This window comes from Cryptomeria japonica, unplaced genomic scaffold (assembly GCF_030272615.1).
Source record: "Cryptomeria japonica unplaced genomic scaffold, Sugi_1.0 HiC_scaffold_116, whole genome shotgun sequence".
NCBI lineage: Eukaryota > Viridiplantae > Streptophyta > Pinopsida > Cupressales > Cupressaceae > Cryptomeria > Cryptomeria japonica.
Window position 1 is genome coordinate 341,305 of NW_026728938.1, and position 17,368 is coordinate 358,672.

The 17,368-nt window shown below is 41.5% G+C and overlaps 1 protein-coding gene across 1 annotated transcript; it reads left to right on the forward strand.

Moving 5' to 3' along the window:
* Positions 1 to 6,748: 6,748 nt before the first annotated feature.
* On the forward strand, positions 6,749 to 7,552 carry LOC131865686 (aspartic proteinase nepenthesin-1-like). Its single transcript, XM_059215360.1, has one exon. The coding sequence runs from the start codon at positions 6,749 to 6,751 to the stop codon at positions 7,550 to 7,552; it is 804 nt and encodes a 267-aa protein (XP_059071343.1).
* Positions 7,553 to 17,368: the final 9,816 nt, after the last annotated feature.

The following is a 17,368-nucleotide window of genomic DNA, read 5'->3' on the forward strand; positions in this document are numbered from 1 at the left end:
CCTCTTTTTTCTTTTATTTTGGTAATTACTCCTTCAGCAAGGCATTTAACTAGCTCCAATCGCTTAGTATCCATTAATTTACTATTTTGGGTCATGAAAATAATGTATTCTAGTATAATGCCATTTCATTTTTCTTTACTTATTATTATTATTTTTCTATCGAAGATTCTTGTTGCAAAGGATATAGATGCTGGAAAATATTTATTTATTATTCAATGTATAGCTAGAAAGGAAGAAGGATCATTCAATTGGGAAAGGGATAATTTTACACTCTTAACTTAAATACAATAGAGCACTACAATTATTCAGTTGGTTTATTTTTTTATGGAAATAATCCTTATAAATTATGTATCGTAGTAGAGATTTGGACATCTGAATAATTGGCCAGCACAGGCCAAACCTAATCCCAACTAACTCTTCCACCATATTGCACACGTGGACTACTTTCATATACCGTCCTAAAGAATCCCATCTCAAAGCGAACAGAGGTACCATGTTTTGAGAAGTCCAATGGGAAAGTTGATCTTAGCACTCACTTGACAACATTTACTACTTTATCTATTATCTTGATTCTTGATGATGCTCTTGTTGCAAAAATATTTTCCATTTCATTGAAAGAAATGACGTTGGATTGATTTTTCTCTCTATCTATTAATTCAATAAACTCTTTCTCATATCTTGTTAATCAATTTTTATAACATTTAAAAAAAATATTGGACATAAAGTAACATTAATTGATGGTGTGGCGAATGGGAATCCCAGACCTGCTGGATGTGGGGAAGTGGTGCGTGATAACAATGGCAGGATGGTCTCGACAATGGCCCTCTCTTTGGGTACCCATACAAATCATTTTAATGAGGCATTCACAATTTATACCAATATCAAATTGGCCAAAGAGAAAGGTTTGAGAAGTGTCTGGGTTGAGTGTGACTCCCTAAACATCATTGTTTAACGACTTCCTCCTCTCCTATTTCGTCGATTAAACATATTATTCAAGATAGCCTAATTCCTCTTAGGGGCTTCTATGAATTTAACATTTCACATGTGTACCATGAAGGTAATAAGGTTGTGGATATTTAGGCCAACATTGGGGCCGACTTGGCAAGTAGGAAACTTTGGAACATTTATGATCAGATCCCAGTGGATCTTCTTAACCTACTCTGTAATGATTATGATGCGTGCGAAGCTCAAGGGGTTTTTGGAAATGATGGAGAATGACATCTTCCAAAGTGTCCTGGGCAAGACTTCTTTTATGAGGGGAAAGACGAACTTTCTGGTGGCTTTTTTAATTGTTTTTATATGGTTTAGGTCAACTCTGTTTGTGTTGCAGGTTGTTGAGAATTAGTATTTTTTAATATTAGGGGAGATAGGAACCGTTTGGATCCCATAGTCTGCGAAAAATGACGAAATAAGGAAGCAGTATGGAAAGAACTTTCGGTAGGAGTTTTTACTAGTTATATCGAGATGCTTCATGGTGTGGATGCCCTTGTTACTGAGGCCTTTCTTAATGGGTGGAAGGATGGTTTTATCTATGTCTATGGTATGGAGCTGGAGGTTAATGAGGAGATGGTGGCTAAGGTGTCCAAAATTCTGAACAAGGACACCAAATTCTACAAGCATAAGAAATGTGCGATGGTGGCGATGAAAAATTTTTTCCCGCCGAAGGAAAGGAAGAAGGTGAGAAAGAATAATAATGTTGGGTGGGAGAAAAAATCACTTTCAAAGCCATGGTAGGAGGTCTCAGAGGTTATCGTGCGCTGCCTCACCCTTGATGGTAAATTCTGTAGCTTACTTAGCTGTCACTTTGTCATTATTAATCATTTTCGGCATCACAAGTGCATTTCCTTGGCCTTTTATTTGGTCTCATCATTGAATAATAGCATTAGGGCTCATGAGAAATGTGCATCCTCCCTTGTTCTCCATGAGGGCTTATTCCTGTTGATTATGAAGTATGCCAAGACTATCCATGTCGAGAGGAATACGTGTGCTAAAACTGGTATAGAATACAAGAAGAATGTCCATATTCATTATGGGGAAATCTCTTCTGATGAAGAGGTGGACTTCGATGGGAACGAAGTCTTTCACAGTTATAACAAACAAGGACCCTCATCATCTAAAATCCCTAACCGTACTAGCAGAAAATAAATTATTTTATCTAACGAGGAGGATGACCCTAAACATGTCCCTAATTTGGTGGATGGTAGTTCTGATGTTAAGGTTAAAAGAGTGGCCAGCGTTTCTATGTCAAGAGCTATTGACAAAACCAAAGTATTTAACAATGTCAACGAGAATTATTCTAAGCGACTGAATGCCTCTCAGATTGATTTGGACGGGCCTGTGGAGGATTAGGGTGTCAATGTTTCTATACCTACTCTTGGTGGTGGGTTTACTCCTAAGGAGATGGTTTGTCGGTCCCTGAGAATACGATTACGAATATTAACTTGAGGAATTTAAAGGATACTCAAAATGCCCAATTCACCTAGATTTTTCAAGAGATTAATAATCTCAAAGAGAAGGCCAATCCACCTAATGGGGACCTCGACAGTACTAGGTTTCGAATACGCATACCCTGGCTAATGGTATTAAAGACCTTAAGGAGGAACATGAAGAGCACATTAAGGCTTTGGAAAATGACTTATAAACATCAACATAGTTTGAGTGTGGTGGTGGAGGTGAGTATGTCTGCCATGAACAATACTAGCTTTGGTCTACATAGACTCAATGAATAGGTTGAAGTGCTTCATTATATTTCTCAGGGCAAGTGCCCCACTGGTAGCATTGAGATGGTGAAGAAAGCTAAGGTTGTGAATGCTGGTACCTGTAAGAAACTTAGGGCTCCCTCAGAGGATGTGGATGCGGATCTGCATACGAAAGAGAAGCCCCTACTTGGTCCAGCGACGAGGCTCCATAGAAAAGATAAGGGTGTGACCCCTGTTGACGACATCATTAAGAAAGTTCAGAAAATCAATGAGGATGTCATTCAGAAGAATGACAAATAGGTCAAAGTGTTGTAGTTTTGTTATGTAGAAATTTTGTATTGTTCTTGTTTGTTGTTCTATGGGGCTGCTTTGCCCTGGTTTTTATGGGTTGGTTCCCATCTATTTTTTTGTTGGGTCCTTGAAGGTTGAGTTTTTATGATAATATTACAATAATACTAATAGAATTTACATGATTTGTATAGTTTATTTCTATTTGAAAATAAAAAATTATTCTATTCTATTTACATTTTCACCATAAATTACTTGAACTATTTAAACAAATATGTTTCTATTCAATAATATTATTATTATATATAATACATTAACAGAATAATAAGTAAATAACTTAAAACCCACTAACATAGTCATTTTAACACATACAAACATAGTAAATTTTGAAGTGTCTATAAAACCCATACAACATTTTTAGGGTTTCGGAATTACTAGATGGTTTGATTTAGACAAATGGAAACATAAAGGTTGAGTTTACTTAGTAATTAAAAAAGGTCCCACCATTCACTTATCATGGGAAACCATGCAACAACTAAATTGTATAGAAATAAAAAATAAGAAAATAATGAGATTTATGAATTATTAAAGAGGCACACGGAACAAGTGGCAGGAACCCTAAAATTTAGATTGTGAGAGCTCAAATATTTGAGAGTACTATGTTTGCATTAATGGAGGAGTAGAATTTTCGAAAAAATGTCATCTGATCGTGACTGGAAGAGGAGAGATAGTGGTAAAATGAGAAGATCGAGAGACGATGAGCAGTGCACACATTCTGACAAAAAATGAAGAATTAAACTAATGGACAGCGGACAGCTCCAATATTCCCAATCGTCTTGTAATGTTGTCTCCTTTACTCACAATCGTTAATGCCCAAAAATAGCTCATCCAATTCATATAAGAGATGCCTTCGGCATAATAAATTCATGTACTATTTTCCCTCTTCTATAATTTCTCTCATATGAAGCATGCAATCACCATTTCTAAATAAAGCTTTTATATGACAGGATGTGGTAGTATCAATATACCATAGGGCACTACGTCACAGAACCTTTTGCACATGAAGATACCCCTGAACTTACTACTCATTTTCATATTTCTTAATCTTCTAGATTGTTAAATAGGTTCACGTATTTTATTGATGTCTATTTAATTCTTGAGATATAAGCTACTCATTATACATAATTTCTCTATTTTTTAGGCTCTCATAAAGGATTCAAATGTAAAGAATGAGTATCACATGCTAGTATGTGCCAAGGTCCATTACTCTATCTATATTAACTATTATTTGACGTCCAAGCATCTAATTTAAACGATATATTCCACATTCCATATGCTTTGAGATGTATTACTATTTTAGGATTCACATGCACGTCAATGCATGGTCAAAACATAATGGTAAAATATTTTAATCTAGTCAAACTATCCTTAGTTTTGGGTATATTATTAGAGGATGGATTAATTCAACCATATATCAAGAAATGATGCAATCTTGTCGAAATCTTGGCCCATTCTCTAATTAGCCACCCTTATTAATTTACATACACCCCCTTATATTCTATCTTATCCCGTGGATTCATGCACACATTCGTATGTATCACATTTATTATTAGATTATTCTCCATCCACCCTCAATGTCTAGGCATTTATTCTCTACTTAAGTATTAGCCTCTTTTCTGTTATTGGTCAATAATGGGGCGTCCAATCAATATTGCACCATACAATACTGACCCTTGAGATTTAGCAATTTAAATTCGAATTTTTTAACTCCAAACCTTTTATTCTATCATAATTACATTTAGTACCTGTTTTATGTGATTTATTGAACATTTTGGTTTTTGAAAGAATTCAATGTGCATTTATTTAACATGCAGTCGCTTTGAGAATTCATTGAATACGAATCTGCATAAATGAAACATTTATCATAGAAACGCTTTTGGTTGGAGCACCAAGATGAATCTATCTCCATCAAAGTTTTCTTCTTGGGAAATTTGCATGCTTCTTTTCCATTTACCTAAATTGGCCAGGCTCGTGAAGCCGACCATTCCGAAGGATAACCTAGGAGAACTTGACCCTAGTGATCTACCAGGCTCCCTAATGTGATTTTAACTATTGCGAATACTTGACAATTAGTGAAGAGTTAACTTCAAGGTAAATTGACGAAAAGTGAGATTTATTAGATCAAATGTTAGGGAAGAATTTATATTCACACATATAGAGCTTACACATATCTATGGATTTGACATAAAACAATCGTGGACATGGGGAGTGATCCCTAGTTGACATGACTTTCATGCTTATCACTGATACAACTACATACCCAATTCTTAAAAGATGGATTCTTAAATTCAATTTAGATGATTTATATACTTGCATGTTCAACCACATAGATTACATTAACTTTTATCTACTTTTTCCTTCTGGTATAAATCCTTGAGCAAAACGTTATGATAGGATATGGGAATGTGAATATATAATAGAACATTGCATATAAAACTTCTGCACAAGTAAAATTTAGAAATAAGATAAATAAGAACGAGAATAAAAATAAAATTCAATTTAGGTGATTTATATATGTGGATGTTCAACCACATAGATTACATTAACTTTCATGTACTTTTTCTTTCTGGTATAAATCCTTGAATAGAACTTTATGATAGGATACGGTAATGTGAATACATAATAGAGCATTGAATATAACACTTTTGTACAAGTAAAATTTCTAAATCTTAAAAATGAATAAACTAATTAGAGCAAAATTTAAGAATGAGATAAACAAGAATGAGAATAAGTTGGAAAGCCGGATAAACCGACTAAGAATAATTATGTGTAAACTAATTTTAAATATTTTTAGAAAACCAACCCTGCGGTTACAACACGTTTTGGAATTTCGATCTGAATGGGTCCACAAAATTCAATGGGAAGAAGGAATTGGATTACGGGTTAAGTGTAAGGAAATACTTAGTGAAGGTATGGACAGAAAAAAATACGATTCACTTCGAATTGCAGCAGTCTATTCTACTTCTAGAACAATTCCAGACGGGCAGAGATAGAGAAGGGGAAATTAAATAAATTCGTCTATCCTTCTAAGAGGATCGATATTGTTATGTGGACACGTCGGGGAATCTGTTGATTTTGATTTAAGGCTCCTTCTCACTCTCTCTGTGTATATATATTGCATGGAGTGGAGTAGATGAGAGCAGAAAAAGGTTTCGAGGTTTAGAAAAGAAAAAGAGAAATGGAGCGTTCAAAGCTGTTGGGTTTTGTGGTCTTGATATGCTTTACTATTCCAACGATATCATGTTCTTCGGACAGACTGTTTAGTGGTTGGCCGAAGTCTAGCAGCGATGAAAATGTAAAAATAAGGGTGAATATGACGCGCAGATCAGAGAGAGAGTTGGGTTTTTCTGAGAGATTGGGTTTGGCTGTGGATCGAAGTAAGAAGCGAATGAAGAAGATAGAGGCATTGATAAGAGGGCAATTAGACGCTGAAACGCCCGTTGAAGTAGGGGATGGAGAATTTCTGATGAGCGTTGCACTGGGAACGCCCTCTGTGAGCTTCTAAGCGATTGTGGACACGGGGAGCGATCTGATTTGGACTCAGTGCAAGCCTTGCAAGGACTGCTTCTCTCAGCCTACGCCAATCTTCGACCCCTCCAAGTCCCCCACATTTTCCACAATTCCCTGCGGTGATTCTCTTTGTGCCGCCTTGGGGAGTACACAAACCGGATGCAATCCAGATTGTACCTTTATGTATCAGTATGGCGATGGTTCCTTCACCAGCGGCGACCTGGCTTACGAGACATTGTCAATTGGGAGCAGCAAGGTTAAAGGCATTGCATTTGGATGCGGGCATGACAACGAAGGACAAGGATTCTCTCAGGGTGGTGGCCTTGTGGGACTGGGAAGAGGTGGTCTCTCCCTTATCTCACAGCTGGGTTCCAAAGCAGAGAACATGTTCTCTTACTGTCTTTTGCCCATCACCGACTCTTCTTCACAAACCAGCCCCCTCTTTTTCGGCGAGGGTGCCTTCCTTGAGCGGAGGAGCCAAGACTCTCCCACTCATCAAGAGCAGTATCATTCCCACTTTCTGGTACATTCCTATTACAGGAATCACCCTCAATGGTAAGGCACTAGATATTCCTCCTGGAACTTTCGATCTGCAATCGGACGGCAGCGGAGGTATGATCATCGACTCCGGAACCACTGTGACCATTCTGGACCAGGTTGCCTACTCTCCTCTTAAGGAAGCAATTCAGTCCGCCATTGATCTCACTCCTGTAGACGGGTCTTCTACAGGTTTGGATCTTTGTTACCACACATCATCCGCTCACCTCACCTTGCCAACCCTCGTCTTCAACTTCAAAGGCGGCGTGTATTACGAGTTTCCGGCAGACAACTTTTTCATTCAGGCATCTGAAAATCTCTTGTGCCTGGCAATGTTGGGTGAACCATCGGGGAATCCTTCCATCTTCGGAAACATACAGCAGCAAAACTTCCATATCCTTTACAACAATGCTCAGAACACGCTCTCTTTCAAGCCCACTAAGTGTGATTCTCTTTAAATCATCATCTCCCTCTTCTAATTCTTCTTCTTCTCTTTTTCTGTCTCTCTCATTTCCTCTTCCTCTGTCCTTCGAATGCAATATGTGATCTCGTCTCCTGCGTCTGCCTTTTGCACTGTCCGATATGCGAATCATGTAAATTTTCATCTTCGTAGCTGCTTATTTTCAGTAAAATTGTTTGGCCCCTGTTGTTCTCGGGGACCTTCATTTATGGTTCCTTATGATATGCTATGTCACGGGGCTAGACCGGCCTGCTGCCCAAACAAGCTTTTTCCTTCCAAAGGAGGTCAAACCTCATGCGGCACTGGCAAACCTTACTCACGACTTCCATTGCGGACAAGTCCTTTCTTGCTTCCAGACTACGCCATACCCTTTTCAAGTGTCCACCACCTGACCACATTAACACACACCCATGCGGAATAGAAGTGCATGCCAACCCTCTCACGGGTTTCTTTCATCCTGATGCTCCTAGCACTCCCTTCAAGTCCCTGACTCTACTCTAGCACTGTCTTGTCGCACCATCCTTGCACCCCTGGTACAAGCTCATAGGTCTCCTCGATGCCTTCGTCTTCTTGAGTCCCCCATAAGACCCTGACTACTAACACTGACCCATCCGGAACTCCTAAAGTCCTCCGGCTCCAACTTTGCACACTCCCTGAGCATGCCCAGTACTCCCACGGCACTGGCGCCCCATGTTGGCCTCCCTCAGCTCCTCTGAACCCTCAAGCACCAAACATATCTCATGGGACGACTAGACTCCCTGAGCTAGCTTCCTGTTTGTCCATCTCCACACAATGAACACAACACTGGGGCAATAGATAGCTTTATTGTTATGAAGAGACGGCCCCTGGCTCGATCTACAAACAATTCCAACTTTGTCGCTGGTCACTATCCTGAATACTTCCCAAGCATCCGATTACAAGTTCCTGCCCCTAGATCACGTCCACTCTTGAAACACTAGTACAGATACCACTGCACCTCGCCCCTGGCGATAGCTTCACATATAGACTCCTGATCCATGAAGACCCTGTCTCCTTCGGAACTCAACCTGGCACACCACTGACTCTCTCTCGAGCCCGCGACGGCTTACCCAGTACACAACTCAGAACTCCTTCCTGAACAAGGACTCCAAGTCGCACTGCTTTGGGCCCCCGGCCTACGCCTACATGGCTTCACTGGTGAACCCGGTTCCCTGTACATCCTATGCACAATAACCAGCTCCATGCAAACACTCAGTCTAAGCCTCTCAGACTGACAAAACACCTTGCACTCCTACTTGGGCACCAAGCTCTTCGCTTCATGATCCAAACCAATATCCTTGGTCGCTGAACTCTCCTTCAACTCGGCTATGCTCCCAGAACAACTCACCTACGGACCATGTCCCCTTTTCGGTCATGCAACTCATCCATCTTTGTCACCCTCTTGGACTCGCCTCATGGCTCGGCTCAACATGAGCACACTTTCGGAACCCAGTCCCTACTGCCACATTTGACCCCCACTCTAGGGCCTTGAGATCCCAGACCTCAATGCAAATCCCACTTTAGGTAACCTAGGTGCGTGCCCGGCACATCACCCCACTTGTTCCACAAGACACATGGACTTCCAGCTCTGCAACTCAACCCACATAGCTTGCCCAACTCTCAAGCTCCAACATTCCGATATAGATAGCCCATTGCACGGCCATCCCCCTTACAAGATCTTGTGTACTCCATTTCCCCAACCGGGACAATCCATTGCACGATCATCCTTCTCGCAAGAGCCTAGGTACTCCACTTCCCTAGTCCTCGGGTCATAGACAACTCCCCGGGAGTCATCCCCAACATTGGCTCAGTTACTCCGCTTCACTGAGATAGGGACCATGAGAATGCATCCACCAGTAAACCTCACCATCCAATGATAAGGCGGGGTTACTCTACTTCACCCCTAATGTCCACGTAGGACCTCTATCTCCCTGAGACTAGAGGGCAGGGTTACTCTTCTTCACCCCTAGGAGGAGGTGTCTACCGCAGACCACCTTGGTGCACTCCTGGCACTCGGCTATTCTTTCAACCGACCTCCATATATAAGTTTTTCGTCCAATTCTCACACAACTGTAGCTTGGCATTAACCCTTTGTCAATCACCACAACTTCCACCTGCTGAGAATAACAAGGGACTTACAACCCCAGAAGCCTACTGATCTCCCTGAGACAGCAACCCCTTACATCCTGCCCCACTTAAAATAGGCGACGTCCTTGGCGCCGGACCATTCGACCCGAGTCTCATCCTTCGCAACATTAGGACCTGTTAAAAGTGAACTTCGGATTCACTGTGCCCTGCACTTGTATCATTTCTGTCCCTGACATACTTGATACTTGCCAGCATACCCCATACTGGACTTTCACTTGCATGAATCCCATCCATGGCTAACTCGCTTCGGCAACCCCCTGAGTCCAACTCACTGCCTCCGCACTGATCTTGTGAAGACGCTCCCTTGCCTCCAACTGATCTTTACTGCTAGTCCCTGACTCAACAACATATTGCAAGAACCCAGTCCTTGACTTCCACTGAGCTGACTGTCCTTGTTTGAACATCTGTGAAACAACTTTGTGATATTCGACTGCACCATGCCCCATACCGGCTTCTACATCTCCAAGACTCCACTGTTTGCACCGCAACCCGATAGAACACCACAAACCATGCTCACCTCTCAACTCAGCCACTAGTGCCATCCTCGACGACACCCTTGTCTTCCAACTTCCACTGCTCCCGGATCCAATCCTAGCATCCACTGAAAGACATGCCTGCTACCAACCCTGTTGTGCAAGCCCCTGGTATCTGGCCCCCTTGAAGACACATACTCCACTGACCAAAACACCCAACTGACTTCTCAAGTTGCACATTCAACCTTCAGCTCTCAACTACCTTTCTATAGTGCCATCCTGATTGCCTGTTGACTGACCCCGGTGTGCCCCGCGTCTTATCCTATCCCCAACAACTCAACTCAAGAACAACAACCAACATACTCCCATTGATCCACCTCTAGCTGCACATGATCCTCCTGGTACTTGTCAACCACTTCCACCTCCATGGTGTACTCTCGCAAACCCACACCTCATGAGTCTGCCTAGGTGCACTTCCCTGAAGACACCCATCTTGCATTGCATCCCACACATTCGATCTTGTCTACTTCAATCTGCTGTACTACTTTGTCTGACTAATGCACTGTCCACGGAACGCCCTGCGCCCTCGGTGCTGCAACCCAAAGAAACTACCAACATCATTCAGCCGACCAACCTCTCGTGCATAATGCCTCTGCAATCCACATCCAATGTGGGCAAGGTACTCTCTCCTTCCCTTGACTTTCTCTGTGACGGTCCCATCTTTGGTTCCCAACCTTCAGACCTAACCCGCCACAAATTCATACCTCAGATCATGTCCCAGACACAATCCTACATCTTAGGTGCACTTCCCTGAAGACACCCAACTCTTGCATTACATCCTACACATTCAGTGAACTCACTTCCATCCATTGTGCCACTTTGTCTGACTGACGCACTGTCCATGGAACGCCCTGCGCCCTCGGTGCTGCAACCCAAAGAAGCCACCAACATTTGTAAGCTAGCCAACCTCTTGTGCCCGATGCCTTTGCAAACCACATCCAATGTGGGCAAGGTACTACCTCTTTCCCTTGACTTCCTTTGTGACTTGGCCCCTCACTGGCTTTCCACCATTGGACCTACTTCGCCACCCAATTTACACCTCGGATCATGTCCTGGACATAACCCTACACCACACTGGGAATGACCTTATGCCATCCCACAGCCCCAAATTGTTACACCTCGGACCCGTCCTTGACAAGATCCTACACCACACTGTACCTTACAGCTCCATCGATTTCACCTCGGATCCGTCCTTGACAAGACCCTACACCACACTGCTCCTCGCAGCTCCTAACTCCTTTGACTGGTCTTATATGCCACTGCCCTTGGACACTGCCATATCAAATCTTGCGGCCCTGCCGACTACTTCCAGCACTGAACCCAGTTCAATACCGACTCACACCTTGCCTACTTCGCTCCACTCGAACTACTAAGGCACTTCCCATGCAAGATTTTCCCCACCAAGAGATCCACTCCTGATCCCTTGTCGCTCCACTAGCATAGTCCCTTCGCGATGGAACTCGGCCCCAGGCACAAACTCCAACCAGCTGACTACCACTCATGGAACTACGCCATGGACTTCACCATCCTTATCCCTACCTGGATTGGCCTCACATTTTTAGTGACCACGCCCTGCTAGCCACCCTGGTCTACCTGTCCTCGACACTGCAAACCACAATCCGCCTTCGCAGTCTTCCTCTGACCACTTGATAGCCCAGCTACCTCAGCTCATCTAACTGGCCCTGCCAATTCTTATGCTCTGATACCAACTGTCACGGGGCTAGACCGGCCTGCTGCCCAAACAAGCTTTTTCCTTCCAAAGGAGGTCAAACCTCATGCGGCACTGGCAAACCTTACTCACGACTTCCATTGCGGACAAGTCCTTTCTTGCTTCCAAACTATGCCATACCCTTTTGAAGTGTCCACCACTTGACCACATTAACACACACCCATGCGGAATAGAAGTGCATGCCAACCCTCTCACGGGTTTCTTTCATCCTGATGCTCCTAGCACTCCCTTCAAGTCCCTGACTCTACTCTAGCACTGTCTTGTCGCACCATCCTTGCACCCCTGGTACAAGCTCATAGGTCTCCTCGATGCCTTCGTCTTCTTGAGTCCCCCATAAGACCCTGACTACTAACACTGACCCATCCGGAACTCCTAAAGTCCTCCGGCTCCAACTTTGCACACTCCCTGAGCATGCCCAGTACTCCCACGGCACTGGCGCCCCATGTTGGCCTCCCTTAGCTCCTCTGAACCCTCAAGCACCAAACATATCTCATGGGACGACTAGACTCCCTGAGCTAGCTTCCTGTTTGTCCATCTCCACACAATGAACACAACACTGGGGCAATAGATAGCTTTATTGTTATGAAGAGACGGCCCCTGGCTCGATCTACAAACAATTCCAACTTTGTCGCTGGTCACTATCCTGAATACTTCCCAAGCATCCGATTACAAGTTCCTGCCCCTAGATCACGTCCACTCTTGAAACACTAGTACAGATACCACTGCACCTCGCCCCTGGCGATAGCTTCACATATAGACTCCTGATCCATGAAGACCCTATCTCCTTCGGAACTCAACCTGGCACACCACTGACTCTCTCTCGAGCCCGCGACGGCTTACCCAGTACACAACTCAGAACTCCTTCCTGAACAAGGACTCCAAGTCACACTGCTTTGGGCCCCTGGCCTACGCCTACATGGCTTCACTGGTGAACCCGGTTCCCTGTACATCCTATGCACAATAACCAGCTCCATGCAAACACTCAGTCTAAGCCTCTCAGACTGACAAAACACCTTGCACTCCTTCTTGGGCACCAAGCTCTTCGCTTCATGATCCAAACCAATATCCTTAGTCGCTGAACTCTCCTTCAACTCGGCTATGCTCCCAGAACAACTCACCTACGGACCATGTCCCCTTTTCGGTCATGCAACTCATCCATCTTTGTCACCCTCTTGGACTCGCCTCATGGCTCGGCTCAACATGAGCACACTTTCGGAACCCAGTCCCTACTGCCACATTTGACCCCCACTCTAGGGCCTTGAGATCCCAGACCTCAATGCAAATCCCACTTTAGGTAACCTAGGTGCGTGCCCGGCACATCACCCCACTTGTTCCACAAGACACATGGACTTCCAGCTCTGCAACTCAACCCACATAGCTTGCCCAACTCTCAAGCTCCAACATTCCGATATAGATAGCCCATTGCACGGCCATCCCCCTTACAAGATCTTGTGTACTCCATTTCCCCAACCGGGACAATCCATTGCATGATCATCCTTCTCGCAAGAGCCTAGGTACTCCACTTCCCTAGTCCTCGGGTCATAGACAACTCCCCGGGAGTCATCCCCAACATTGGCTCAGTTACTCCGCTTCACTGAGATAGGGACCATGAGAATGCATCCACCAGTAAACCTCACCATCCAATGATAAGGCGGGGTTACTCTACTTCACCCCTAATGTCCACGTAGGACCTCTATCTCCCTGAGACTAGAGGGCAGGGTTACTCTTCTTCACCCCTAGGAGGAGGTGTCTACCACAGACCACCTTGGTGCACTCCTGGCACTCGGCTATTCTTTCAACCGACCCCCATATATAAGTTTTTCGTCCAATTCTCACACAACTGTAGCTTGGCATTAACCCTTTGTCAATCACCACAACTTCCACCTGCTGAGAATAACAAGGGACATACAACCCCAGAAGCCTACTGATCTCCCTGAGACAGCAGCCCCTTACATGCTACACTATGTGTGTTATTTTGGCATGGAAATGAAGGTGCGATAATTGATTATCAATATAAATTGCGTGTTAAAACAACGACAAGAGAATTTATATAATTATGAAGCATTTGTAATGGTCTTATCTTTTCTTCAAGACTTAAGTGTCAAATAAATTATTGTATGTCTATGAATATTTTTAATGGTATTTAACTTTAAGATCCATGTCTGTGATTTATACATTCAAATAATACTTATTTTCAATCATGTCCGCATTTCACATTACTAAGATCAAACACAATTTAATGTAACCTATATATAAGGTAAGGTTGTTGCTAAGAAGGTCTCTCTAATTTTCTTACAATTACTATTGTATAATTTTCTACTAGAGAAGACGAGTTCTCGAGAATTAAGAATATCATTTTGGAGCCTTTGCAATTTATTTAAAAGTGCTAATATTTAAGGCTATGCCTATATCACGATTCACGATTACCTATCAACGCTTTATAGTGCATTTGATGACATCTTACACAAATCTTATATAGAAAACTTATTGATGGTGAATCGGGGCCTCTCATTTGAAAGGTTGCTACTACACTACAATGCACCTTAGATAATAAAATTAAATTATGTAATGTATTTGTGCTTTAGAGTATGGATGTTAGACCACACATCAATTTTCAGCCATTGATAATGTGACAGGATTACTTGTTTTCAACATTTTAATAGGATTGCATTAGGTTTTGGAACTTTTTTTCGTGACCTAAAAAATTAAAATATTAGTGGACTACAACATAATAACACAATTATTGAGAAAAGTTTTGATTGCCTACAAAAAATCATAGTATCTTCACTCTTTCACCTTGTAAATCCTAACATGTTAATTTCAATTTCACATGATCTATGTTGCAGTGTCTACTTACGTATTATTATAGTCCAATGAACACAAAGGATACTAAAATCAATTATTTGAGAGAGTTGACACTTATTAGATTTTTAGATAGCCAAAAAACTTCTCAGATGAATAAAATATTGGTTGAGATAATTCTTAAATAGATATTATTATATTTATTTAAATAAACAATAATTTCTTAAAAAATATCCTTAATATAGAGGGAGAGAGAACTAATTATATATTCCAAGGAAAAAGTATTCGTAGTATTACATAATTTACAATTGATAAAACATTAACAAGTAAGAAACACACAATGAATAATAAATAAAACATATAAATTTAAAATAATTATTAAATCAACCTCATACTTATTTCACCTTGACAATGCAAGGAGGGTAAGAGGAGGGATGGCAGCCCAATATGCTATTCATATAGTTTCTAAGGGCATTGGACAACATCTAAACTAACATCTTAGCTTATATTTTCTTAGTTTATTCGATTGGGCGATGAAGGTGAAGAGTGGAGTGCATTTACATTTGATTAAATTCGTGTTCTAATTTCATTCTTATTATTTATTTATTATCTTGTAAAACTATTGTGCTAACTAGATAATCTGCAACCTTTGTTAAGGATTTTTCCATCTCCCTCAACCCGATCAACCACCTAAGGTGAGATGCATTTAGAGCTACAAGCGATATAAAAAATTCTATGTTTCTCAATGCTCGACAATGTATGTCACACGAGGATAATATTAGGATTATTATTATTTTTCTATCGAAGATTCTTGTTGCAACGGATATAGATGCTGGAAAATATTTATTTATTATTCAATGTATAGCTAGAAAGGAAGAAGGATCATTCAATTGGGAAAGGGATAATTTTACACTCTAAACTTAAATACAATAGAGCACTACAATTATTCGGTTGGTTTACTTTTTTATGGAAGCACTCCTTATAAATCATGTATCATAGTAGAGATGTGGACATCTGAGTAATTGGCTGGCACAGGCCAAACCTAATCCCAACTAACTCTTCCATCATATTGCACACGTAGACTACTTTCATATACCGTCCTAAAGAATCCCATCTCAAAGCACATAGAGGTACCATGTTTCGAGAAGTCCAATGGGAAAGTTGATCTTAGCACTCACTTGACAACATTTACTACTTTATCTATTGGCTTGATTCTTGAGGATTCTCTTCCTGCAAAAATCTTTTTCATTTCATTGAAAGAAATGACATTGGATTGATTTTTCCCTTTATCTATTAATTCAATAAACTCTTTCTCATATCTTGTTCATCAATTTTTATAACGTTTTAAAAGAAATATTGGACCTAAAGTAACATTAATTGATGGTGCAGCGAAGGGGAATCCCGGACCTGCTGGATATGGGGGAGTGGTGCGTGATAATAATGGCAGGATGGTCTCGATGGTGGCCTTCTCTTTGGGTACCTAGACAAACCACTTTAGTGAGGCCTTCACAACGTATACCAATATCAAATTGGCCAAAGAGAAAGGTTTGAGAGGGGTCTGCTTGGAGTGTGACTCCCTAAACATCATTAATTGTTTAATAACTTCCTCCTCCCCTAGTTGGTCGATTAAACATATTATTGAAGATAGCCTAATGCTTCTCAGGGGATTCTACGAATTTAACATTTCACATGTCTATCGTGAGCGTAATAAGGTTGTCAATATTTAGGCCAACATTGGGGCCGACTTGCCAAGTAGGAAAGTTTGGAACATTTATGATCGGATCCCAGTGGATCTTCTTAACCTACTCCGTAATGATCATGATGCATGCGAAGCTCAAGGGGCTTTCGGAAATGATGGAGAATGACGTCTTCCAAAGTGGCCTGGGCAAGAATTCTTCTATGAGGGGAAAGTCAAACTTTCTGGTGGCGTTTTTGATTGTTTTTGTTTAGCTCAACTCTGTTTGTGTTGTAGGTTGTTGAGAATCGGTATTTTTCAAGATTGGGGGAGATATGAACCGTTTGGAGCCCATTGTCTATGAAAAATGATGAAATAAGGAAGCAATATGTAAAGAACTTTCGATAAGTGTTTTTACTAGTTATATCGAGACGCTTCATGGTGCGGATGCCCTTGTTACCAAGGCCTTTGTTCATGGGTGGAAGTATGGTGTGCTCTGTGTCTATGGTATGGAGCTGGATTTTGATGAGGAGATGGTGGATAAGGTGTCCAACATGCTATTCATATAGTTTCTAAGGCATTGGACAACATCTAAACTAGTAGCTTAGCTTATATTTTCTTAGTTTATTCAATTGGGTGACGAAGGTGATGAGTGGAGTGCATTTACATTTGATTAAATTCTTATTCTAATTTCATTATTATTATTTATTTATTATCTTTTAAAACTATTGTTCTTACTAGATAATGTGCAGCATTTGTAAAGGATTTTTCCATCTCCATTGACCCGATTAACCACCTAAGGTGAGATGCATTTAGATCTACAATGATATAAAAAATTCTTTCTCAGTTCTTGGCAATGTATGCCACATGAGGATACTATTAGGAAGTTTTAAATTGAACCAGTTTAAA